This window comes from Microtus oregoni, unplaced genomic scaffold (assembly GCF_018167655.1).
Source record: "Microtus oregoni isolate MIOR12 unplaced genomic scaffold, Mior012 000005F_ref0000423, whole genome shotgun sequence".
Classification (NCBI taxonomy): Eukaryota; Metazoa; Chordata; class Mammalia; order Rodentia; family Cricetidae; genus Microtus; species Microtus oregoni.
This window is the reverse complement of record NW_024543064.1, coordinates 34,467,302-34,495,203: the sequence shown is the minus strand read 5'-3', so window position 1 is coordinate 34,495,203 and position 27,902 is coordinate 34,467,302. Positions and strand designations below refer to the sequence as shown.

General features: G+C 42.7%; 1 protein-coding gene across 3 annotated transcripts in view; it reads left to right on the top strand.

Moving 5' to 3' along the window:
• Positions 1-27,902, top strand: part of Tesk2 (testis associated actin remodelling kinase 2) — a 109,092-nt gene that overhangs the window by 75,611 nt on the left and 5,579 nt on the right. For 2 of the 3 annotated variants that reach the window (XM_041653097.1, XM_041653096.1), the window contains exon 5: positions 22,486-22,632. The exons of the other annotated variant lie outside the window; for it this stretch is intronic. In XM_041653097.1, coding sequence (XP_041509031.1) covers positions 22,486-22,632 — 147 coding nt within the window. The remainder of the gene's footprint in view (positions 1-22,485; positions 22,633-27,902) is intronic. 3 annotated transcript variants of the gene reach the window in all.

The following is a 27,902-nucleotide window of genomic DNA, read 5'->3' as shown; positions in this document are numbered from 1 at the left end:
AGGAGGGAGTAATTAAATGTGACATGTTGCTGATAACGTGGATGACCTAACTAGGATAAAAATAGAAAATGCTCATTTAGCACAGTGCCTTGCGTATAATAATTGCTGCATGCTAATTGTTGAAACTCATATTTCTCACAGTGACAAGTCTTTCCTTTGAATTCCGGTTTGTCATTTTTTTTAATGTTTCCATTAATGTTAAAATTTGAAGAGCTTTTCATTGAATTATAATGTAACAGAAGATACACATATATGAAAAGTATTGCTCACTAAATTTTTCCAAATGAATATGCTCATAATTTACACCCCAGATCTAGAAAGATTTTCTATATATTTCTGTTCTGAGAAGTGAACCTACACATTCTTTAAAGGTTAGCTGGGCATGGTGGCTAGCATGTGGGAGGTGGAAACAAGGGATAAGAGTTAGTCTGTTAGGGTAGTTAACTTGGGAAATTTTTGTTTGTATGGATTGGTGTGTGTAGTTTCTGAGCTGGCTTTGTCAAACTTATAAGAAGCCTTCTATAATTTTTGAGCTTAAGGTGAAAGGAAACTCTATGGCTTCAGTGACCTAACTCATGCATTATTTATAAAACGAGCAGCTAGATCCTGATTCCAGTGTCTTGGTGTGCTGTGTGCCAGTTGTCTCTTACTTACCTTGTTTTGTATGGCCTAGTACAAAGTATTCTGTCCTAATTTGCCTTGAGTTGGATGTCAGGCTGCCAGGTTGTCCTGTGTTAGGTTAACTTTGGCAGCAGAAGCTTGAGTGTCTGAAGTGTGGGGCGGTTCTGGGGAGGCTCTTGTGACCGTGGTAAAGGAGACTACTAAGAATACCCATTAGAATGGTCTCTTTGAGGCCTGGTGCTGGGGCACACCTTTAGTCCTAGCACTTGGGAGGCAGAGGCAGGTGGATCTCTGTGAGTTTGAGGCCAGCCTAATCCAGGACAACCAGAATGTTACACAAAGAAACCCTGTTTTGAAAAACAAAAAAACAAAATAAAATAAAAATCCTCTTCAATTCAGAGATCCCTAAAGGACTAGCTATGGTGAGCACAAATGACAACCTATAAGGAGAGGGCTGGGATATAGCTCAAGGGTAGAGGCCCTAGGGTCAGAGTTGCCTAACTCACACCTTTAATCCCAGTTCTAAAAAAGCAGAGGCAGGTGGATCTTGGCTCAGCAGTTAAGAGCATTGCCTGCTCTTCCAAAGGTCCTGAGTTCAATTCCCAGCAACCACATGGTGGCTTTCTATTTTTTTCTTGACTTCATTTTGGGCTACCCAAATTATCTTCATGTCTCATAACTGATCATTAAATGCTTCTGTTTGAAATTTGTTTAGCATTCTAGACCATGTGTAATCGTTTCAGAGTATGATCCCTCCTTTAGTTAGGTGGGTGTTTTTGCTGTCTTCTATAAACCCTGATTTATAGGCATTGTATTTTAACAGACTCATCCTAGCTTCTGGGTGGTGAGTAACTGAAAAAGGGTAAGAACAAAAGCAGGAGAAGCAGCTAAGAGGCTTGTGCAGTGAAATCTACAATGGAGGCATAGGGTGCAACTCAGAGATAGAGTGCTTGCCTTGTGTTTGTAAGGGCCTAGGTCTGATATCCAGCTCTGAAAAAGAAATTGAACTGGGGATATAGCTCAGTGGTAGAACCAGATATCAGCTCTACTGCACAAAAGAATGATATGCAATAAAAAGACCACGAGAAAAAGATGAGAGATGATGATACTTGGACCTGAATGGTAGTAGTACAGCTGGTGATTCTAGATTCATTTTGCAAGTAGAAAACAAGTTTTCCGCCAGGCAGTGGTGCATGCCTTTAATCCCAGCACTCAGGAGGCAGAGACAGGCGGATCTTTGTGTGTTCGAGGCTAGCTTGGTCTACAAGAGCTAATTCCAGGACAGGCTCCAAAGCTACAGAAAAATCCTGTCTCAAAAAACCATTAAAAAAGAAAAAGAAGGAAGGAAGGAAGGAAGGAAGGAAGGAAGGAAAAGTTTTCCTAACACCCTGTGTGTGGGGTGTTAAAGAAGTCACAGGTAACTCTGAAATTTCTGTTCCAGATACATGAAACACAGCTGTAGTGAATGACAATGGGGAAGACAAGAGAAGGTACAAAGTAGAAAATTAAAGGAGTCAGTTTGGGGACTTGGGATGTAACTGAGTTGGTGGAATGCTTTCCAAGCATGCTTGAAGCCCTGGGTTCATGTGCCCAACTCTGAATAAATCAGACTTGGTGGAAGACATGTTTAATTAGCATCTAGGAGGTAGAGGTAGAAGAATCAGAGGTCCCAGGTAACCCTTGAATACATAGTAAGTTTAAGGCTAGCCTGGAATACTTGAGATCCTTTCTCAAGAAACAAATAAACAAGCAAGGGACAAAAGCCAGTGAACTGAGGCGCAGTTCAGTTGATCCTTGCATACATGTTGAAGGCCAGATGTGGTGGTGGAAGCTTGTAATTCTAGTACTGGGATGGGGGTTCACTGGACAGCCAATCTCAGCTAATCTCCAGAAGCCCCAAGTCCCAATGAAAGAGCCTGTCTCAAAGAGGAGGATTGTATGGGGCTGAAGAGATGGTTCTATGGCTGAGTGTATTTTGCCCTTCCAGAGGACCCAGGTTCAGTTCCAGCACCCATCTCAGCTGTTCACAGTCACTAACAACTCCAGTGCCAGGGGATCTGATGCCCTCTGTCCTCTGTGGGCTCTTACACAAATACAGTTTATATACTCACATGTGTACACACAATTACACTTAAGGAAAAATAGTAAATCTAAGACTAGTCATGGCAGTTTACAACTTTAATCCCAGCATTCATGAGACAGAGAGAAGGGGATCTATGAGTTTGAGACCAGCCTGGTCTATAGATTGAATTCCAGGATAGCTAGGGCTACACAGAGAAACCCTTTCTCAAATAAATGAATAAATAAATCTAAAAACAACACAAAACCCAAGATTGTGGCCATCTAGTTGGCTCAGCAGGTAAAGGCACATGCTACCAAGCCTAACCACCTGAGAGTAATACCTAGGACTCACATGATGGGAAGAGATAGCCAGCTCCTACAGGTTGTCCACATGTGTTTGTGGTGAGTTGCTTGTGCATGTGTAGAAGGAGCAGCGGGCTGTGTTCCTGCCGCCTGGCACCCGGCCACCTGGCTAGCTTATGCCCCAAAATAACAACACACAAACTGTATTCATTTAAACACTGCCTGGCCCATTAGTTCCAGCCTCTTCTTGGCTAACTCTCACATCTTGATTAACCCATTTCTAATAATATGTGTAGTACCACAAAGTGGTGGTTTACCGGGAAAGATTCAGCATGTCTGACCTGGTGGCTGGCTCCATTGAGTCTGTCCCAGAGAGGAGAGGCATGGCGATTGCCTCACTTTCCTCTTCCTCCCCGCATTCTGTTCTGTCTACTCCACCCACCTAAGGGCTGGCCTATCAAATGGCCAAGGCAGTTTCTTTTTTAACCAATGAAATCAACACAAAACAGAAGACCCTCCCACATCATGCATGTGTGCACACACATATATACTTAATGTAATTTAAAAAAAATATGGTTCATGGGGGCTGGAGAGATGGCTCAGCAATTAAGAGTACTGGCTGCTCTTACAGAGGTTGTGAGTTCACAGCAACCTCTATAATGGGATCTGATGTCCTCTTCTGGTCAGCAGGCCATACATGTAGATAGAGCACACATACATTAAAAATAAGTAAGTAAATAAATAAATAAATTTTTAAAAGAATCATGCATGAATCCAGAGGAGTGTACAGGACTATTGTACTCCACATCAAGCTGAAGGAACAATGCTCTTGAGCATGGTCCAAAATAAGCTATGTTTCTGATAAAGTTGCTCAAGATTTGGAGATAGAAAATCAGACTGGATAAGGCTGTCTAGTCTGTTCAGAGGTAGCTCATGTCTTGAGGATGGTGTGTAGATCAATGATAGAGGCCTTGCCAGTCATGCATGGTACCTTGAGTTCAGTCTGAATGTCAATGCATTGGGCCACAGGCCTGAGATCGAGCGTGCCGTGCTGTTAACTGATAGCAGCTGAGGAGTAAAGACCTGTACTCTAGTAAAGACAGGGCGCTTCTGCTGCTTCTAGCTCCCCCCCTCCCCCAGGGTTTCTCTGTGTAGTTCTGGCTGTCACCCAGGCTGGCCTTGAACATGAAGCTCCACCTGCCTCTGCCTCCCAAATCCTGGGATTAAAGGCCTGCACCACCATTCACTGTCCAGTGTCAGAGTACTGAAATTCTCACCAGCCAAACGGTCTCTGCAGCACAGACTCCTTTCAGGAGTTTCATTCACGAGGTTATTTGTGTGTGAACATGTGTCAGGGCCAGTGTTCCCTTCTTCTACCATGTTTTCCCTGAGGATCAAACTCAAGTCATCCACCTTGGTAGCAAATACTTTTACCTCCTAAACCATCCATTGGTCCATTTTTATCTTAAATTCCTGGTAATTCTATTCAGCAGCGTTGAGGACTGAACTGAGAACATAGTAAGCAAAACTATACTGCTGAGCTCCAACCCCCTTCTCCAGTTCTTTAACTGCATTTAATCACTGAATTGGGAGGGGGAATCCAATAAGAGAAGAAACTTTAAATCTGTTTCAGTTTATTTTTTATTCTTTGAAGATCTCATACAATGTATTTGGTTCATAGTTACATCTCATTCCTACACCTAGCTCCTTACCCCTCCCAACCTCATGTCCTTTTTTTTTGACCATCCATTCATCTTTATTGGCTTTGACAAAATCTGCATTATTAAAAGACAAATAAACTTTTAGTTTATATTGAATCTGACAAGCTCTGTAGTCTCTAGAATATTAATTTTTTAAAATATTTATTTATTTACTATGTATACAATATTCTTTCTGCGTGTATGCCTGAAGGCCAGAAGAGGGCACCAGACCTCATTTCAGATGGTTGTAGCCACCATGTGGTTGCTGGGAATTGAACTCAGGACCTTTGGAAGAGCAGGCAATGCTCTTAACCGCTGAGCCATCTCTCCAGCCCCCTCTCTAGAATATTATTAAAGAAATGTCAACTGAGAAAGAAACAATTACCACATGCAGATACTCTGGCCACGGAGGGGGGCATGGGGTGTAATTGTAATTCCAGTCTCCAGCTTCCATTTTTGGAAGACCTCTCCCCTGAGCCCGCCAAACCTTGGCCCCTCCCTAGAAAAGGTCAGGACCACTCCCACAGGCTATTTAAACTGCTTCCCTCTTCTTCTTTGGTGCTTGTGTTGGCTTTCCGTTTCCCACCTTGGGCCACCCGAGAGTGCAGGCATCCAATTAAACCTGGATATCTCTTAATTTGGTCTAATAGGGATTATTTGCATTGGCAGAGAAGCTCATTTTTTAAGAATATTCCTAACAGTAAGGTCCAGATATGCAGCCATAGAAGCCATAGAGGAAGTGCTATTCACTTACTTGGGTGGAAGGGCTTTCTGTCAGTGGGAAGACTGGAAAGATGGCAGGAATTCAAAGGCATATGTGGAATGGTTTCTCTGATTCCAAATGGTAATAGAGGTTTTTAATCAAGGCGCAAGGGCACCTCTGGGGGGAAAAAACACCCTAATCAGAGTAGGCTTGCTGCATAATTCTTGGGTAATGTGTACAATTTTCAATAATTTGTAATAACCATATAATCCTAGGTGTTGAGCCATTCCTTAAGCACAGGGGCCATACCCTTCAAAAGAAACTGCCTGTTCCTCCCCCTAGAAGCCTTTAACCTCCAGTAATAGCTCCTCCAATCAGGGGAGTGGACTCACAAGCTCCTCCTCCCTCCATGTTAAAATGTTAACTGGCTTGATCTGTGACAGGTCTTGCAGGTAACCACAGTTTCTGTGAATTCATGAGCACAGCATTCCTGTCATGTCCAAAAGACACGATTTTCCTCTAGTCCTTGTGGATTTCTGGCCCTTCACTGGTGGTCCCTGAGTCTTGGGGGTGGTAGTGGTGTTATAGATAGTGACAACCCATTTGTTTATTTCTAAATTGTTATTCATGTGCCCATATTTATCTATGCCCTGTGTGTTAGGGTGCCCAGAACCGAGAAGAAGGCTTTGGATCTGTGGAGTTTGAGCTATTGGCAGTTGTGACTCACCTGACATTGGCACTGGGAACCAAATGGGTCCTCTGGAAGAGAGCAATTAGTGTTTTTGTTTTGTTTTGTTTTGAGTCAGGGTTTCCTCTATAGCTTGGAGCCTGTCCTGGAACTAGTTCTTGTAGGTCAGGCTGGCCTTGAACTCACAGAGATCCATCTGCCTCGGCATCCAGAGTGCTGGGATTAAAGTTGTGCGCCATCACCCAGATGGAATTAATGTTCTTAAGAACTGAGCAGTTAGCCGGACTGGAGAGATGACTCAGAGGTTAAGAGCACTGACAGGTTAAGAGCTCCCGCATGGGTCCTGAGTTCAATTCCCAGCAATGACATGGTGCCTCACAACCATCTATAATGAGATCTGGTGTTCCTTTTTGGCCTGCAGGCATGCATACAGGCAGAACACTGTGTACATAATAAATAAATAAATAAATCTTAAAAAAAAAAAAAAGCAAAAGCAACTGAGTAATCTCTCCAGTCCCTGCTTCCATTTATTTAAGTGACTTTCATTATTTTTTTTTTTTCATTCGACAGTTTATTGTTGAATCTGTACAGGCAAGGAAGCTCAAACCTGTAATCTTAGTTCTTGGGAACCTGAGGCTAAAAGATTGTCACTGTCCTGTTAGCAAAGATATTCTAATGAGAGACACTCATGCCCCTTCCCTGTGGCTTTAAGACTATTGAGGCAATGGGCCCCTAGGAATTTCATGCTGTGAGCAGGAAATGCAGAAACCCAGTGCTAGTGCTTAAGAGTTTACACAGTTCTGACAACTTGTTAACCACACTGCAACGGGACTGGGGCTGTCAGTGATGGGTGCAACCATGCCTGGACCTGGACTGCTCAGGACCAGAAGATGGTCTTCAGGAGCTGGAGTGGGGTGGAGGGAGGAGAGAAGCGTAGGTGTCCTGGAGTCTCTTTGCTCCTCTCCCCAGCATGGCCACTTTGAAGAAGTCTCCTTTTCTAGGGTTTTCACTGTTTTATTGGCCTATTGAGGACTGGTGGCCAATCCTAGGTTGTTAGAGCTATTGGGGCCTAGGCACTGACCCTAACAACTTTGATAACAGGATCGCCATAGCCAAACCTAGGTGTACAGTGCATTCCAAATGAGCCCAGGGATGAAGAGCAAAACCCTGTTTATAAAGCAAATTTTAAAAAAAATTATTGTTAATTTCCTAGGATACCAGGCTTAGAAAGTTCATCAACACTTGGTCCCTACCATCAGATTTTCAGTGTAATTAGGAGTGGAAATATGTACAAGATACAGAAGTGGCACCAGGTGTGAGATGGAGTGGCAGGAAATGCTTCCCAAAGTAAAGGGTGAATACAGGCATATGAGAAAGCAGAGAAAATGAAACATTTAAATATTCTGAACGTATTGTGGTTAGTAAAAGTTCTTTGTAGCCAGAACTAATGTCCCCTCTTTCTTGATTCCTCCCGAGCAGGCTCTGTGACTTTCCTGGAGGGAGGTTATACAGTGGTAACAGGCCTCAGCGGATGTGCAGATGTGGATCCTCTAGCTGAGAACAGGAGGCTCTTATGGAGCATAAGCCTCCCACAGGGCGCTCCTGGGGCGCCTGTCCTGGAATTACCCAGGCCAGCAACAAAGCTTTCTTTTCTTCTTTGAAGCAAGCCAGCGGGATGGGATGTCTGCTAGCCTTTGTGCTTAGAGCAGACCAGCAAGCATCCAGTGGCTAGCATAAAAGCATTGTTAGACTACAGTGAAAAGTAGGCCGGCACCGGGCCCCTCTCCTCAGAAGGCCCATCCAAAGAGCAGGAGTCTAGCAGGCCAGGATTTGGCTATTTGACATTGATACCGGTTTCTGACTTACTGATGACACAGTGAGTTAGATAAGATCCTGGGATCTCTTCCCATTGCTGCTCCGAACATCTTAATTTGGAAATTTCTGAGTTGCCTTTGACTCTTTTTTCTTGGTTCTACATGTCTACTGTTAGCAGTAGTGGCAGTAGTGGTATGCATGCAGACTGGAGATGCAGCTCCACACCATACACTGTAGCATCCTGGCTTCTTTTCCAGAGATGTCCACTCAGGATTCTTGACTTCACTACAGGAAGAATTTAATCAAAACTGAAGTTTATTAAAAGATTTATAGTATAGACTTTAAGCATGGGGGTTAATAAAAGAGATCAGGAGAAGAAAGTCTTAGAGACTCGCACTTCATTGTTTTTATATGTCGTTTTGGTGGGCTCTTAAGTTATATCCTCAAAGAGTAACCAAGGAACTGAAATTCCATCATAGAGTGAATCTTGAGGTGCATTGGATAAGATTTCAGTTGAAGAGATCATAGTGGTTGCTTAGGAATGTAGGATGTTTTTGAAGAATCAAGCTGCCTCCATTTTAGGCTTAAAAGCTATCTTATTATAAGCACAAAAAGGTTCATTCTAGCCAGGCGGTGGTGGTGCACGCCTTTAATCCCAGCACTTGGTAGGCAGAGGCAGGCAGATCTCTGTGAGTTCGAGACCAGCCTGGTCTACAAGAGCTAGTTCCAGGACAGGCTCCAAAACCACAGAGAAACCCTGTCTCGAAAAACCAAAAAAAAAAAAAAAAAAAAAAAAATGTTCATTCCTGTTTATGATTAAACCTCTGTTTTTCAAGGACTGGACTGTGCCCACTTGTAACCTTCACTACAAATGGTCTGTACTGCCTGTTCCAGGAAATGAAAACCATGTCTTTGTTTCAAAAAGTTATTATAGCTATCTTGCAACCCAACTTTTGTTTCACAAGGTTGTTATGACCACCTGTTGTTAAGACTACCTTGTTACAACCACCTTGCAATCATGCCTTTGTTTCAGGTCATTATGACTAACTTGTCATGCTATGTTCTGCTCCCCTATCCCTATTTTGTTCACCAAATCCCCTATTTAGAAACACCCACCCCTGAGCTATAAAAACCTTGTCTTCCTTTTAAAAATGCTGAAAGATCCCCCACAGAGCAGCCGGGATCCTGGATCCTGAGTGTGGATGGTCCCGCTGGTGTGAGCAGGCGGCTGGGGAGGGGGGGAGAGAGAGAGAGGAGAGTGTGGGGAAAGAAGGAGAAGAGAAAAGAGAGAGACAGAGAAGGGCCTGAGAGAGAAGAGAGCCGCGCACACACCAAGAGGGGACAGACAGAATCTAAGATGGCAGGAGGAGGGCAGGGGTCTCTGGGAGTGGGCGTGGCTTGTCTCTTAAAGAGAGGAAAACCATAACATTCCTCACATCCAATGCTGACTTCTTGAACTCCGCCTTAAGGAGAAGTAGTCTTAGTATGAGAATTTAAAAAGTTTGCTTTAATTAATTGCTTGCTTTAATTAATTTGGCTATGATGATTTGGGTTGGTGGTCTTTCTCTTCCCAACTTTGGTATTAACATTTTCATTGCAAGCCAAAGGTAATGGCTTCATTGTGAGATCCCTAGAAATTACCTAGGAAACATACACAGGATTATATATCCTCGGGCCCTTTAGCATGGTGCATTGCCAATTAACAGTCTCATTTGAAACTGTCCCTAGATAAAAGGAACATTATCACTGTGTTGGCAATTTTCACAGCAGTTGTTATTCTGATAGAATTTTGTTTTGTTTTGCTTTATTTTATTTTATTAATCTTTATTGAGCTCTACATTTTTCTCTGCTCCCCTCCCTGCCTCTCCCCTCCCCCTTCAATCCTCCCTCAAGGTCCCCATGCTCCCAATTTACTCAGAAGATCTTGTCTTTTTATACTTTCTACTTCCCATGTAGATTATATCTATGTAAGTCTCTCTTAGTGTCTGCATTGTTGTCTAAGTTCTCTGGGATTGTGGTTTGTAGGCTAGCTTTCTTTGCTTTACATTTAAAAACCACCTATGAGTAAGTACATGTGATAACTGTCTTTCTGTGTCTGGGTTACCTCACTCAAAATAATGTTTTCTAGTTCCATCCATTTTCCTGCAAACTCAAGCTGTCATTGTTTTTTTTTCTGCTGTGTAGTTCTCCATTGTGTAAATGTACCACATTTTTTTATCCATTCTTCAACTGAGAGGCATTTAGGTTGTTTCCAGGTTTTGGCTATGACAAACAAAGCTGCCATGAACATAGTTGAACACATGTCCTTGTGGCACAATTGAGCATCCTTTGGATATATACCCAAAAGTGGTATTACTGGGTCTTGAGGAAGGTTGTTTCCTAATTGTCTAAGAAATCGCCACACTGACATCCAAAGGTGTTATACCAGCTTGCATTCCCACCAGCAATGCAGAAGTGTTCCCTTTTCCCCACAACCTCTCCAGCATAAGTTGTCATCAGTGTTTTGGATCTTGGCCATTCTTACAAATATTAGATGGAATCTCAGAGTTGTTTTGATTTGCATTTCTCTGATGACTAAGGAGTTTGAACACTTCCTTAAGTGTCTTTCAGCCATTTTAGATTCCTCTGTTGAGATTTCTCTGTTTAGGTGTGTCCTCCATTTCTTTTTTATTGGATTATGTGATCTTTTGGTGTCCAATTTCTTGAGTTCTTTGTATATTTTGGAGATCAGACCTCTATCTGATGTGTGGTTAGTGAAGGTCTTTTCCCATTCTGTAGGCTGTCATTTTGTCTTGTTGACCATGTCCTTTGCTTTACAGAAGCTTTTCAGTTTCAGGAGGTCCCATTTATTAATTGTTTCTCTCAGTCTGTGCTGCTGGGGTTCTATTTAGGAAGTGGTTCCCTGTGCCAATGCATTCAGGTGTACTTCCCACTTTTCTTCTGTAAGGTTCAGTGTGGCTGGCTTTATGTTGAGGTCTTGGATCTGTTTGGACTTGAATTTTGTGCATGGTGATAGATATAGGTCTATTTTCATTCTTCTACATGTTAATATCCAGTTATGCCAGCACCACTTGTTAAATATGCTTTCTTTTTTCCATTTGATATTTTTTGCTTCTTTATCAAAGATCAGGTGTTCGAAGATGTGTTGATTGATATCCGGGTCTTCTATTCGGTTCCATTGGTCCTCCTGTCCTTATGCCAATACCAGGCTGTTTTCAGTACTGTAGCTCTGTAGTAGAGTTTGAAGTCAGGATTGTGATGCCTCCAGAAGTTCTTTTATTGTCCAGGATTGTTTTGGCTATCCTGGGTTTTTTGCTTTTTCAAATGAAGTTGAGGACCGTTCTTTCAAGGTCTTTGAAGAATTTTGCTGTAATTTTGATGGGCTTGTTTTGCTTTTTAAAGACAGGTTTCTCTGTGTAGTCCTGGCTGTCCTGGAAGACCAGGTCCTGTAGAGCAGGCTGGCCTCGAACTCAAAGAGATTCTCTTACCTCTATCTCCTAAATGCTGGGATTAAAGGTGTGAGCCACTACTGTCCAGTTATAGATATTCTTAAAAGCATTTTAAAAATATTCATTCATTGGCCGGGCAGTGGTGGTGCATGCCTTTAATCCCAGCACTTAGTAGGCAGAGGCAGGCGGATCTCTGTGAGTTCGAGGCCAGCCTGGTCTACAAGAGCTAGTTCCAGGACAGGCTCCAAAACCACAGAGAAACCCTGTCTCGAAAAAAAAAATATATTCATTCATTTATTTTTTTAAAGATTGTTCTGTCTGCATGCCTGACCAGAAGAGGACACCAGATCTTATTGTGGATGGTTGTGAACCACCATGTGGTTGCTGGGAATTGAATTCAGGACCACTGGAAGAGCAGCCAGTGCTCTTAACCTCTGTGTCATCTTTCCAGCTCTTTTATTTACTGTGTGTGTGTGTGTGTGTGTGTGTGTGTGTGTGTGTGTGTGTAAGCACACACAAATACCGAAGCATGAGTCCAGAGGTGCTGGAATAGCTCGTGGAAGTCAGTTTTCTTTCCAGTATGTGGGTCCCAGGGATCAAACTTAAGTCTTCAGGCTAGGTGACAAGTAAAACCCTGCTGATGGGCTTGAATTCACACACTCCTGTCTCAACCCCCGTAGTGCTGGGGTTACAGGCCTGGATCTGGATCATGTATTAGTGTTCTAGGACTGCCCTAGCAAACACTATAATGTGAGCAAGGGGTAGAGGGCCAAATCAACCTGCTGGCAGGGTAATTTTTTTCCCTTTCAAGGTTGTTGAGAAGTTCTTCTTTGTTTCTTCTTCATTCTAGTGGTTGTTGGCAGTCCTCAGTATTCTTTGACTTGTAGATATGTTGCCCCAACTTATGCCTTTAATACCATGTAACATTGTCTCTGTCTTTTCAAGTGTAGCAACACTGATGTGAGGGTTCACCTTTGTTCACCCTCATTTTACCTTGATTACATATGCAAAGACTCTATTTCTAAGTAAGGTTATGAGGAGTAAGTGCTGGGGTTTAGGATTTCAACTTACGTTTTAAATTTTTATTTTATTATATGTCTGAGAAAGCTTTGTCTAATGTATATAGATCAGAAGATAACTTTTGGGATTGCCTGCACTAGAATCTCCCTCCACCACAGGTTCTAGTGATAAAACTCAGTCATCGGTCTTGTATAACAAGTACTTTTTACCTACTGGGGACATCTTGCTAGCCTTTAAACTGTTAGGGAACATGATTCAGTTTCTATCAGATCACATTATACCATTACCTACAAACTTTTAGTGGTTCCCATAGTCTGGTAAAGTAACTGTAGTAGCTTTATTTATTTATTTATTTATTTATTTAGAGACCAGTTTTTTGTTTGTTTGTTTGTTTGTTTGTTTTGGGTTTTTTTTGGGGGGGGGTCAAGACAGGGTTTCTCTGTAGCTTTGGGAGCCTCCTGGAACTAGCTCTTGTAGACCAGGCTGGCCTTGCACTCACAAAGATCCTCCTGCCTCACTGGGATTAAAGGCGTGCGCCACCACCGCCTGGCTAGAGAACAGTTCTTATGTATATATCCCAGATTGACTTCATACTAAGTAGCTGAGAATGATCTTGAACTTCTGATCTTCCCGCTTCCACCTCAAGAGAGCTTGGGTCATAGACATGCATCACCATTCTAGGCTTATTTGTTTGTTTGTTTTTGAGATAGTTTCTCTGTGTGACCTGTGTGACAGTTCTAGCTGTTCTGTAACTCACTTTGTAGACCAGACTGGCCTCAAACTCAGAAATCTGCCTGCCTCTGCTTCCCAAGTGCTAGGAATAAATGCGTGTACCAAGTCTTTTTTTTTTTTTTTTTTTTTTTTTTTTTGGTTTTTCGAGACAGGGTTTCTCTGTGGCTTTGGAGCCTGTCCTGGAACTAGCTCTCTAGACCAGGCTGGTCTCGAACTCACAGAGATCCGCCTCCCTCTGCCTCCCGAGTGCTGGGATTAAAGGCGTGCGCCACCATCGCCCGGCTGTACCAAGTCTTTTTAATGCTGTCTTAAGTATCAAACCCAAGGGATTCAAGCATGCCAATCAAGCAAGCACTCTACCATCTGACCTACATTTCTTGCCCAAAATACTTCATCTTAGATATCAGAACTTCTCTATGAATAATTAGTAACAACAGGATTGGGGATGTGGCTCAGTCGTAGAGTACTTGCCATGAGCAGAGCCCTGGACTCATATCCTGGACCATAAAACTAAACAAATAAACCAAGAACAACTGATCTATTAGGAACTTTCACATTGTATGTATGTCCTTGAATCTTCCAAACAATTTTAATTCACTGAGGATGACACAGTCAGTTATAGAAATGCAGTGAGGGGCTGGAGAGATGGCTCAGTGGTTAAGAGCACTGGCTGTGCTTCTAGAAGACCTAGATTTGATTCCCAGCACCCATATGGTGGCTCAGAACTATCTGTCACCCAAGTTCCAGGGGATCTGATGCTGTCCTCTGGCTTCTGAAGGCATTGCTCACATGTGGTGCACATCCATATGTGGAGACAGAGCACCCATACATAAACTACAATTCAATTTTAGGCTGTCCAACTGTGTAGTATATGTGGGCTTTCTTGCTATACTAAATTTAGCTCTTAGTTTTATCTTAACTCTAGTTTCATCTCTTCCCCACTCATAAAGAACAAAAAATTCTCGTCTAGTTTCTTTGTTACTTTGTGGTCCTTTTGCATTGGATGTCTTTCTTATTCCCAACTCTACTTATGGGATATCACAAAATGGAACTAAACCCTCAACAATTAGTGAGTGTTTAGACGGGTGTGGGGCAGGGAAGCGTATTTCATGTAAAGAGTGGGTAAATATGCAGGTTAATTAGTTAATAAACAAGAGTGAAAGGCTTTGTAGACTGTTCTCAGACTTGTGAGTTGTGTGGGTTTTTGCTTATCTGTTTTGAGAACAGGGTCTTATGTAGCTTCGATCTTGATAATGTAGCCAAGGCTGGTCTTGAATTCCAGATCCCCCTGCCTCCCAAGAGCTGTTTTTAAATATGTATGTGTGTTTTGTGTGCACGTATATATGTGTACCATGTGCTTTCCTGATGCCTGCAGAGGCCAGATCAGAGTGTCAGATCCCTTAGACCTGGAGCTACAGCCAGATTAGGCTACTCTGCTGGGATTTAAGCCTGGGTCCTCAGGAAGAACAATCAGTGTTCCTAATGCTGAGCCTTCTCTCTACTTCCCATCTGCTGGGGGATTTTGAGTTTTAGTTCAAGAGTAATAGAAGATCATTGAATAATTTAATGTGGAGTGGCCTTGACTGGCATTTCAGGAAGAGTATCTCAGTGAGGCTTGCGCTGTAGCTCCAGTGCTTGGCAGGCAGGAACATGAAGACTGAATGTTTGTTCAAGGGTAGCCTAGGCTCCCATCGCTATTAGATGTGAGCTAAGGGAAGAGACTTGGCTACCTGTCTTTTCTCTAAAATGAGTTTTAGCATTTGTATGGGTGGACAGAATGTATGGGCTTTCTCAGCACAGTCCTGCTCCTTTTAAAATACAGAAGTGACCTCTGCCACACAGTTGGCACTATTTACCTCCCTTAAGTAAGTGCTTCGGGTTCCAGCTAGATGAGCATTTTTGTTGAAAAGTAGAAACTAACTGTTCCAGAGTCTGAAAGAGGCCAGCAGTGGTGGTGTTGCCTTCTTGTGGCCTTCATGGACACCTGCATCTTCACAAAAAAGGATACATATGCATACAAATAATTAAAAACAAAAAACAAAACAAGCCAAGAAAAATAAAGTCAGATTATTAGGGTCTCCATATGTAGTTCAGTATGTAGCTGGCCTGGAACTCACAGAGACCGCCTGCCTCTGCCTTCTTTGTTTCATTCTTTTGAGAAAGGGTATTGCTATAATGCTAAGGATGGTTTTGAATTCATAGGCTAAAATGATTTTCCAAGCTCAGTCTCCAGAGTGGTGAGGGATAGCTAGAAAGACAGACAGACAGACAGACACAGTTGGGTTTTTGTTTGTTTGTTTGTTTGTTTTTGAGACAGGGTTTTACTATGTAGCTTTTGGCTGGTCTGGAATTTGTAGACTAGGCTGGCTTTGAACTTATTGGAGTCCACCCTTATTACTCAAGCACCACTAAAGACAATTCCCTTAATAGTATCACATTGGGTATTAGTTTTTTGTTTGTTTGGTTGGTTTTTTTTTTTTGTTTTTTTGTTTTGTTGTTTTGTTTTTTTTTCCCGAGACAGGGTTTCTCTGTGGTTTTGGAGCCTGTCCTGGAACTAGCTCTTGTAGACCAGGCTGGTCTCGAACTCACAGAGATCCACCTGCCTCTGCCTCCCGAGTGCTGGGATTAAAGGCGTGTGCCACCACCGCCCGGCTTGGTTGTTTTTTTTTACTTATTTTTATAGACAGGGTCTCACTATGTAGCTCTGGCTGTCCTGGAACTCACTATGTAGACCAGGCTGGTCTTGGATTCCCAGAGATCCACCTGTCTCTGCGTCCCAAATACTGGGATTACCAGTGGATATAATCATGCCCAGGAGAATTAATCTTAAATGGCAAGCTGATTATCCACTTACATGTGTGGGTTGTGATTTTCAATTTTAATTTTTGTTATTATTGTGTTACATGTATGATATGTGCTTTGGGGAGGCATTTGCAAATGTGTGTAAATCAGAGAACACTGTGCAGTCTATTCTCTCCTTGTACATGTGTACATTTGTAGTGAATTTTTAAGAATGTTAGTATATGTTTTCTTTAGTAATAAAGGCTTATTTACATTATATTTCTTAGTTCATATGTATCATATAACATATAACACATCCCTTAGGGAAAGGTATTTACAGTGAAATCAAATATTAAACACAAATTAAGTGAAAAACCTGGGCATGGTGGTACATGCCTGTAATCATAGCATTCCTGAGGTATAAGCAGGACAATCAGGAGTTCAAGGATAGCCTTACTACATAGTAGCTTTACAGCTAGCCTGGGCTACGTGAGACACTGACTCATAAAAGAAAAGAAAGGAAAAAGGAATTAACTAGAGAGTGTTAGACCCCTGCATATAGAATTCCAGCTTTTTTTTATTCCTTTCTCTATGTATTGGCTCACAAATTACATTGTGTCTCCATGTGAATATTTACCAACATGTATGTGTCTACTTTCTTTTAGTAAAATGAAGCTATTATAATATTTCATTAAACTGTGAGATGAAGCATTTTTTGGTATAGGTAAAATTGATAATAACTGGTACTAAAAGTACCTATAACTCACACTTAAGAGGTAAGGCAGGAAGATCAAGAGTTCAGAATTGACCAGGCGGTAGTGGTGCATGCCTTTAATCCCAGCACTCAGAGGTAGAGACAGATCTTGAAAAACAAAACAAAAATTCATCCTCAGCTACTTGGTGAGTTTGAGGCCATCCTAGAATGGAGAGACCCTGACTCAAAAAAAAAAAATTAAAATTGAAATGCTAAAACTTCTGTGAGTTCTATGCTGCAGTGTTGGCTTGTTCTGTAGGACAACCCAAGGGGATAGTCTGTAAAAAAAAAACAAAACAGCACACATCCATGATTCCCCCCCAGCAAAGCTGAACATGCTAATACAGCTGTTCTCGTCTAGGCTTTCCTGCAGAGGGATTTTGTTCAGAAGCTGCACAGCTGAGTCTGCACCGAGAGTTGACTATGGGGAAGTGAATGTTCCCACTAATGGGGCACACAGTGTTTAGCAACCTCGAAATCTTCCTTGTTGGCAGATCTCAAACTTTCTTTCTTCATACATGCATGCATGGTCTTGAGACAAAGAGAAGTTGTGGTTTTTGAGGGCCCAGAGGCTTATCAGCCCCACCAATATATTCTCCAGCATCAAGCAAGACAAAATGGGTTGTAAATAATAATAATTCTGTTTGGTTTCTCTCAGCTTTTCTTTGCTGCCCACTGTCTAGCTGGTCTACAGATGTAGTTCTCCTTTTATCCTCCCTTTCCATTTACACTGGATCCTTCTGGGAAGCCTGGTCTGATCTGAACTCACTGTGTAGTCCAGGCTGGCCTTGAACCTTACCTTAATATCCCAGGTATTACAAATATAGATGTGAGCCACCACACCCTGGCTTTCTTGGGCTTTGATACATATTTGTAAATACATATATGTTTATCTGAACCAAAACCAAGGGTCCTAGCATCACCAGGCCTTCAAAAATGCAGTCTTCGTTTCTTCTGCCTGACGTTCAGCCCTGTAAGCCGAGTGGTTCCTGAAGACAAGCCTTCCATGTCAGGCTGCCACCATGTCAAAGAAGCAAACTCTATTTCTTTAGATATTTTGATTCTCAAAACTAAGGAAGTTTGCTATATGGTCAGATGTTAGCCACATTGCTCCCTATAGTTTGGAGCTTACAAATTTGATTTCTTTTCAGCAGTGGACATGTCTGTTGTGTACTTGGGCAGATTCCCCTAGAGTGAGAAGTCGTTGTGCTAATGCTTCCATTATACACTGTTGTAAGATGCCCAAGATGAATTACAAAGCGGGATTAAGAAAGCACACAGGCTTTCCTTTTGAGAATTAGGAGGTGTGTTTTTAGCTATTCTGTGTTACCAAACCTGCTCTGCTTCATACAGAGATCTGATCTGCTGCATGGTGCTGCCCCCAACTGGTGTCTTCTGATGCTTTTATTCTATTACCATGTTCTTTTCTGAGCACATCATTTGAAACAACATCAAACAAAAGATTGTGAGTTAGGTGGATCAGGTATGCCTACTTGATAGATGCGAAGATTGAAGGACAGCTAACCTTATTGATTTTTTTTTTCAAAATTAAATGGTTCATAGGAGGAATAATTGACTAGAATTCAGCCAGATCTCTTGCTCATTATACCATTTAGCTCCTCTAGTCCTTGTAAGTTCAATATCATGTTCTAAAAAAGTATACTCATTTTACTTGTATGATTTATTCCTTTTTCTCTCTTGGAAAGAGGAGGGAGATGATGTATCTTTAAAGGGTTGAGTAAATTCCCTTTTTAGTTCCTGTTCTGCATGGAGCTATCTCAGTCAAATGCTGTGACCTCTAACTCCTTGTATAATGAATATATTTGTAAAAAGATGTACTGGAACCAGACTATATTGTCTGCCTGATTTTTCCCTTAATAATTGAATAACCTTGCTTAACCTTTAAATGTCTTTTGTCATATGAAAGTAATACAGATGGTATTGTACATGTTCCAAAATTAGAAAAACTCTGAAATTGGAAATACCTTTGGTCTTAAACATTTTAGACAAGGGATACTCATCCTATAGCTCACTTACCTTGTTGGGCTGTTGTATAGATTAAGTAAGATTATGAATACACAATTTTTAGAAGTGTTTGGTGTAGTACAAGCACTATATAAATATTCATTGAAAAAATAATTACTGTTATTGTGATCTATATATAAACATACTTTTTTATTTTATTTATTTATTTATTTATTTATTTATTTATTTATTTATTGGTTTTTTCGAGACAAGGTTTCTCTGTGGTTTTGGAGCCTGTCCTGGAACTAGCTCTGTAGACCAGGCTGGTCTCGAACTCACAGAGATCCGCCTGCCTCTGCCCCCCGAGTGCTGGGATTACAGGCGTGCGCCACTACCGCCCGGCTTTTTTTTTTTGATATTTTATATCTCTCTCTTTTTCTTTAGACAGGGTCTCACTATGTAGCACTTTCTGGCCTCAAACTCAGTGATCTGCCTCCTGAGTGGTGGGATGAAAGGCATGCACTACCTACCACACCCAGCCACTTCTTCAGTCTTATTTTGAAAAAAAAAAAATCGGGAGCCATGCGGAGGTGGTGCACACCGCAGGAGGCAGAGTCAGGTGGATCTCTGTTAAGTTCGAGGCCAGCCTGGTCTACAAACTGAGTTTCAGAATAGCCAGGGCTACATAGAGAAACCCTGTCTTGAAAAATAAACAACAAACTTATCACAGGGGACTGGAGAGTTAGTTCTGAAAAGCACTTGTTCTTGCAGAGAGCCCAGGTTCGTTCCCCACTACTTCTATGGTGGCTCACAGCCACCCATAACTCCAGTTTTAGGAGCTTCAGCATCCTCTTGTGATCTCAAAGGGCACCAGGCACACAGGTGGTACACACACTTACATACAGGCAAAACATCCGTACACATGAATCTTTTTGTTTGTTTTTGTTTTTCAAGACAGGGTTTCACTGTTTAGCTTTGGCTGTCCTGGCACTCACTTTGTAGACCGGGCTGGCCTTGAACTCACAGAGATCCACCTGCCTCTGCCTCCCTTCTGCTGGGATTAAAGGTGTAACCCCCCCCCCACGTGAATCGTTTTTTTTTTTCATTATAAACTAATCACAGCCGGGCTGTGGTGGCGCATGCCTTTAATCCCAGCACTTGAGAGGCAGAGGCAGGTGGATCTCTGTGAGCCTGGTCTACAAGAGCTAGTTCCAGGCCAGGCTCCAAAACCACAGAGAAACCCTGTCTCGAAAAAGCAAAAAAAAAAAAAAAATACTAATCACAGAGCTGGGTGTGGTGGCGTTTGGGAAGTTGGGGAAAGAGGATCCTGAGTTCAAGACCAGCCTGGGTTACCCAGTGAGACCAGTTCTAAACAAACAAAATAGCAAAAACCTCACAAAGCAGTGCTTCAAGGATTTGTGGGAATAATGAAGAAGAGCAGATTCTTGGAAGAGTACGTTCTTCAGTTCTTCCCTAGCCCTGTGTCCTCCTATTCCGTTCACTTTGGTCTAACTCTGGTCTTACTCACTGACTGCTCTGACATGGCTGCCAGTGACACCCCATGTCCCAGTGGGAAATGGACTTTCTTCAAGCACATCTTATGTGGTGTGTACAGCACTCTGATGCTGTTGGTCATGTCCTTTCTGGCTATTTTCTTCTTTTAGTTTCTATGGTGAGATTCTCGTATTTTTTGTTTGTTTGTTTGTTTGGGGGTTTTGTTTTGTATGTTCTGAGACAGGGTTTCACTATGTAGACTTGACTGGCCTGGAACTCATTATGTAGACCAGAAGATCCACCTGCCTCTGAGTGGTGGCATTAAAGGCATGTGCCACCAAACCAACTCTGTGTGTGTGTGTGTGTGTGTGTGTGTTAGAGAGGTTAGACTCAAATTCTTGATCCTCCCATATCCTTCCTAGACGGTGGAATTATGACATGCTTTCTTCTTCAATTTATCTTTCTGTCTTTTTCCTTTAAACTTTACCTTTCTTTCCTAAGGTTCCAGTTTCTCACCTGTGTGTTATCCCCAGGCTATTTCCTCTGTTACTTGAAGTCAGTAATCACTCCAGCTCAAGGTTTTTACTTCCTAAATTTTAGTCTCCTGCTAGATTTAGTTCCTCTTATTTTTTCTTTTTTCTAAGACAAGGTCTCACTTTATAGTAGCTTTAGAACTCATTATGTAGGCCAGGCTGACCTTAAACTCATGGTAGTCTTCCTGCTGCCTTGTGGATGCTGGGGTTACAGTCATGAGGGACCATGCCTGGTGTAAAATGACTTTTTTTTTCTTTCTTTCTTTCTTTCTTTCTTTCTTTTTTTTTCTTCTTGAGACAGGGTTTCTCTGTGTAGCCCTGGCCGCCCTGGAACTTGATCTGTAGACCAGGCTAGCCTCGAACAGAGATCCACCTACCTCTGCCTCCCAAATGCAAGGACTGAAGGTATATGTCACCATGCCCGGTCATAAAATGACTTTTTTAAAAGGTGTTTGATGGGACTGGGGGCTGGAGAGATGGCTCAGCAGTTAAGAGCACTGAACAAGTTCAGTTCCAGGTACCACTGTGAGGCAGCTCCAACCCCAAGCGATCTGACACTTTTTTCTGGATTCCTCAAGTGACTGACACATCCCGCATTAGACTCAGACTGACATACATACACATAAGTATAATAAAAATGAATCTTGCCCATGGTGGTACACACTTTTTATCCTAGCACCCAGGAAGCAGAGGCAGATGGATCTCTATGAGTTCAGAGACAGCCTGGTCTACAAACTGAGTTCCAGGACTATATAGTCTCAAACAAACAAATTTTTTAAAAAAATGTAGAAAAGATCTAGGCATGTTGGTAAATGCCTGTAATAACAGCACTTGGGAGGTGGAGACAAGGAGGAAGAATTTAAAGTCATTCCTGGCTATACAGTGAATTTGAGATCAGCCTGTATTACATCAAACACTACTATAACAGGTCTTTCTTTGAACATCCAAATAATGACACCGAGACTTATTAATTATGAGAGCTTAGCCTTAGCTTAGTCTTGTTCCCAACTAGCTCTTAAAACTTAAGTTCTAGGCCGGGCCAGGTGGAGATGCTGTACACCTTTAATCCCAGCACTTAGGAGGCAGAGGTAGGTGGATCTCTGTGAGTTTGAAGCCAGCCTGCTCTTCAGAGCAAGTTCTAGGACAACCAGAGCTGCTATACAGAGAAACCCTGTCTTGAAAAACCAAAAATCAGCTTAAATTCTAAGGCTTGTATCTTATCAAATTCTTATTATTTTCATCATTAACATGTTATCTGCCGTGTGGCTTGTTACTTTTCCTCAGTACAGTGCATCTGACTTCCTCCATTTCTTGCTGGTGAATCCCCCACCCCTCAGATTCCTTCCCAGATCCTATCCAGAAGTCCCACCTATCCTCTCCTGCCTAGTTATTGGCTGCTCAGCTTTTTATTAAACCAATCAGAAGGCACCTTATGCAGGTGAGGAAGGACAGAGACACATCTTCACATAGTGTACAAAAAGATTATCCCAACACACTACCTCAAGACAATAAATGGCTGGTGTTTGCTCAGTGTTTGAGCACTCACTCAGCAGAGGATCTAAGTTCCAAGCACCCAGTGGTGGCTTACAGCCATCTCTACCTCCGGATCTGACACCCTTTTTTGGCTTCTGTGAGCATCAGGCATGCAGGTGATACACATATTCACATGCTTGCAAACATTCATACATATAAAAATAAATCTTTACATTTGATCTTAGCAAGAAGGCAGAAAAGTCATGAAGTAAATCCTTAAAAAAGAAAAATGTGGTTTCTAGGTGTTCGCTCTTCCATGCTTTTGCCAGCTTTTTGCATGCCGGCCTAAACATTTCTGATAAAGAATAGCCGGGCTTTCCTTCTGCTTTGCAGTATATCAACTCTGGGAACCTGGAACAGCTGCTAGCCAGTAATCTGTATTTGCCCTGGACCGCGAGAGTGAAACTGGCCTATGACATAGCAGTGGGCCTCAGCTACCTTCACCTCAAAGGTGTTTTCCATCGGGACCTCACGTCAAAGGTATGATGACTTTACTTTCATAACTCTTGAAAAACCAAGGTTAAAGAATCTAGAAATATGGGTATTCTTCAAAACATAATCCAGTATTTGATATAGTTAATCCTTAGGTAGCTTCTATCTTGGTAAGGATGTAGCTTAGTTTGCAGGATGCTTGTTTTGCATGCACAAAGATTTGATATCCAGCACTGGATAGAAGCAGGAGGATCAGAAATTCAAGATTATTCTCAACTACACAGAAAGCTCAAGGCCAGGCTAGAGATCCTAAAAAACAAAACAAAAACACACAAACAAACAAACTAGTGTCTGTGCACTCAGAGCAGGCTCTGAGTGTGTGCTGCAGAAGCACACGGAGAGTTAGGAGTGCTGTGGAGCCCTGTCAGTTTTCCCTTCTGCCTCCTCCAGGAGGTAGCTCTCAACTAAGAGCAGAGTCTGGTGAATGCACATTTGGAGTACTCAGTGGGCCACCACGTGCTGACCTGTTTCCATTGTGTGATTGAGTTTCTGTCATCCTGCCAGCTCTTCTTTGATGTTAGCTGGTCTCTGTAGTATTGTTTTGTTGTCCAGATTGCTGTGTGACCAGGTTAGAAAAGAGTTTCTTTCAGAGAAAGTTGGCCTTGTTACAGAGCAGGAATTTGAGGGCTGAATGTCCCAGGATACTTCCATGACAAGGCTTTTTTTGTTGTTTTTTTTTTTTTCAAGACAGGGTTTCTCTGTGTAGCCCTGGCTGTCCTGGAACTTGATCTATAAATCAGGCTGTCCTCAAACTGAGAAATCCACCTGCCTCTGCTTCCTAAATGCTGGGATTAAAGGTGTGTGCCACCACCTCCTGCTCTATGACAGTCTTTTAAATAATATTATTTGTACTAATGGAGGAACTGGAAGGCCACCTAGGTATTTAGTATGACATCTGCCCAAGAGCCAAATTAAAGTCTTCTAAGGTTTGTCAGAGGGTTTGAAGGTTTATTTTCATTTTATTTGAATGAATATTACGTATATACACCATGTGCATGCCTGGGGTACAGAGTTCAGAAGAGGGTATCAGATCCCCTGGAAATGGAGTTCTCTTTTTTTGTTTTATGCACTGTAGCCTTGGGTGTCCTGGTACTCACTCTGTAGATCAGGCTGGCTTCGAACTCAGAGATATCCTCCTGCCTCTGCCTCTCAAGTGCTAGAATTAAAGAAAGGCATGTGCCACCACTGACCGGCAGAACTGGAGTTCTTATCTGTTATAAGCTGGCAATGTGGGTGCTGGGAAACAAACCTGGGTCCTTTGCAAGAACAGCAGTGTTCTCCTGCTGAGCTGCTCTCCAGCCCAGAGTACAGGAGCTTCATACATACCTAAGGACAGGAGTCAGTTTATCCCCTGCCTCTATACATGCACACACACATACATGCATCTTCTTTGGCTTTCTATTAAAGGCATTGTTTCTTCTAAAGTAGACGAAATTTGTTAAGATCACACAGACATACAAACACAGTAATTTGTTTTGTTTTGGCTTTTTGAGACAGGGTTTCTGTAGACCACACTGGCCTCAAATTCTCAGAGATCCACCTGCCTCTGCTTTTCAAGTGCTGGAATAAAGACATGCACCCACCACCACCCACCTCACATATATTTTTCTTTCTATCCTTTGAGACAGGGTTTATTTAGGCTATTCTGGAACAGACTGGCCTCAAATTCAGAGATCTGCCAGCCCCTGCCTCCTGAGTGCTGGGACTAAAAGCATTAGCTACCATACCCAGTTTAAGATATATTTAAATTTTATTTATGTGTATGAGCATTTTTCCTGCACATATATATGTACACCACTTGATGCTGGGAGAAATCAGAATGAATCAGATTCCTTGGAACTGGAGTTACAGATGGGAGTTAGATGCTTGTTAACCACCATGTGGGTACTGTCCTCTGCAAAGCAACGTCTTTCCTTTCCTTTCCTTTGCTTAATTGTTTTTCATCTTATTTATTTATTTATTTATTTTTTGTGTATGTGTCGGTGTTTTGCCTACATGTATGTCTGTGTGAGGGTGTCAGATCACCTGGAACTGGAGTTACAGACAGTTGTGAGCTACCATGTGGATGCTGGGAATTAAACCCAGGTCCTTTCGAAGAACAGCCTGCGCTTTTAACTGTTGAGCCATCTCTCCGGTCTGCAAGGCATCTTAAGCACCAAGACATCTCTTCAGTTCGAAATCATTCTTTTGGTTGTTGTTTTGCTTTGCTTTTGAGACAACTCTTTGTAGACCAGGCTGGCCTTGTACTTACAGAGATCTACTTGCCTCTGACTCCAAGCACTGAGATTAAAGGTGTGCACCACCACAATTCATCAGAGTCTCTAAAAACTGTAAGTCACAGGCTTAGTGACCTCACCTAGAGCTTTAGCTAGTCAGCTGTCATAGGGCCCATCTTTTCATAGAGATCTGGGGTGCTGACCCAGCAGGACTTAGGGAGGAGCGAGTCAGGTCGAGCACAGGACAGTCCTTGGAGGCCACCTGGTTCCTATCTCTAGCATCCAAGGTTGATTATGATGGAATAATGGTTTCCTTTAGCTCAGGGAAGAATAGTGTATGCACATCAAGGTCAGAAGAAGCATTAATGCGTACCTGGTGCACAGAACGCCAGAGGTGACTTGGCCAGACTGGCAACAGAGGGAGGGGGGACTGGGTTGGATCAGACTGGGCCTTGCTGGCCCCACAAATATTTTTCTAAGCTAAGAATCCCCGCTCACTGCTGCTTCTAGAAGAGTGGGTGGAGTGCAGGGCTTCTTGAGCTATTTTCATTGAAGCTATTTGGGGAGAGCTAGTTGCAGCTTTGGGTTATTTATAGATCACTTGGGTTCACCCTCTCTCTAGAGATGGCAGCATCTGTTCAGCCAGAGCTATTACACAGACACACTGTCCTGAAAAATCAACCAACAAATCAATATAAAATAATAATAATAATAATACAGCCCAGGTTCAAAATAGTGGTTTTGATTGGGCATGGAGGCACATATCTTTAACCCAGTGCTTCAGAGGAAGAGACAGGCGGATCTCTGTGAGTTGGAGGCCAGCCTGTTCTTCACTTCAAGTTCTGGGCTAGCCAAGGCTACATACTGAGATTCTGTCTCAAAAAACACGCAATTAAAAAGTAGTGGCCATGTCTGAGTCCTGGGTTTCTCAGCTACTAGGGTAGTCCTCCCCAATTTGATTGGTGCCCACTGTGAGGAATGTGGAGTTCCTCATCTACTTTGTCACACTGGGAATAAGAATTCTTTGTGTAGGCCGGGCGGTGGTGGCGCACGCCTTTAATCCCAGCACTCGGGAGGCAGGGACAGGCAGATCTCTGTGAGTTCGAGGCCAGCCTGGTCTACAAGAGTTAGTTCCAGGACAGAAACCAAAAAGCTACAGAGAAACCCTGTCTCGAAAATCCAAAAAAAAAAAAAAAGAATTCTTTGTGTAGCCGGGTGGTGGCACATGTCTTTGATCCCAGCACTCAGGAAGCAGAGGCAGCGAATCTCTGTGAGTTCGAGGCCAGTCAGGTCTACAGAGCTAGTTCTAGGACAGCCAGGCTACTAAAGAAACCGTCTTGGCTGGAGCACGCCTTTAATCCCAGCACTCGGGAGGCAGAGGCAGGTGGATCTTTGTAAGTTCGAGGCCAACCTGGTCTACAAGAACTAGTTTTAGGACAGGCTTCAGCCGGGCGGTGGTGGCGCATGCCTTTAATCCCAGCACTTGGGAGGCAGAGGCAGGCGGATCTCTGTGAGTTCGAGACCAGCCTGGTCTACAAGAGCTAGTTCCAGGACAGGCTCCAAAACCACAGAGAAACCCTGTCTCGAACCCCCCCCCCAAAAAAAAAGGACAGGCTCCAAAGCTACAGAGAACCCTGTCTCGAAAAATAAATTTAAAAATTATATATATAAAAAAAGGAACCCTGTCTTGGACCCTCCCCCCGCATGACTATGACTGGTCAGAACTCATCACCTCCCTCCAGTTCTGTATCAGGACCAGATTTTCCCCTGGGGAGATGCTATCCTGTCTTCCATTACTGTCCCATGAACTTGCTTCTGACATGCTACGAAAATGAGTAAAGAGATTTTTTTTTTTTTAATAATTTTTTTATTAAGAAAAGAAGAAAAAAAACATAAACAAAAAACAAGTTTCCACCTCCTCCCAGCCTCCCATCTCCCTCCCCCTCCTCCCACCCTTCTCCCCCTCCTCCCACCCTTCTACCCCTCCCCCCACTCCTCTCCCCCTCCCTCTCCAGTCCACAGAGCAGTCCAGGTTCCCTGCCCTGTGGCAAGTCCTAGGTCCTCCCCCCTCCGTCCATATCTAGGAAGGTGAACATCCAAACTGGCTAGGCTTCCACAAAGCCAGCACATTAAGTAGGATCAAAACCCCGTGCCATTGTCCTTGGCGTCTCATCAGCCCTCATTGTTCGCCATGTTCAGAGAGTCTGGCTTTATCCCATGCTTTTTCAGTCACAGTCCAGCTGGCCTTGGTGAGCTCCCAGTAGATCAGCTCCACTGTCTCAGTGGGTGGGTGCACGCCTCGTGGTCCCGACTTCTTTGCTCATGTTCTCCCTCCTTCTGCTCCTCATTGGGACCTTGGGAGCTCAGTCCAGTGCTCCAGTGTGGGTCTCTGTCTCTGTCTCCATCCATCACCAGATGAAGGTTCTATGATGATATGCAAGATATTCGTCAGTATTGCTCTCGGATAGGGTCATTTCAGGTAATCCAGCATATAAATAAACTGAAAGAAAAAAACCATATGATCATTTCATTAGATGCTGAAAAAGCATTTGACAAAATTCAACATCCATTTATGTTAAAAGTCTTGGAGAGATTAGGGATACAAGGGTCATACCTAAATATAATAAAAGCTATATACAGCAAGCCGACAGCTAACATCAAATTAAACGGAGAGAAACTCAAAGCCATCCCACTTAACTCAGGAACACGACAAGGCTGTCCACTCTCCCCATACCTCTTCAATATAGTGCTTGAAGTTCTAGCAATAGCAATAAGACAACATAATGGAATCAAGGGGATTCGAATTGGAAAGGAAGAAGTTAAACTTTCGTTATTTGCAGATGATATGATAGTGTACATAAGCGACCCCAAAAACTCCACCAAAGAACTCCTACAGCTGATAAACAGCTTTAGTAATGTGGCAGGATACAAGATCAACTCCAAAAAATCAGTCGCCCTCTTATACACAAAGGATATGGAAGCAGAGAGGGAAATCAGAGAAGCTTCACCATTCACAATAGCCAAAAACAGCATAAAATATCT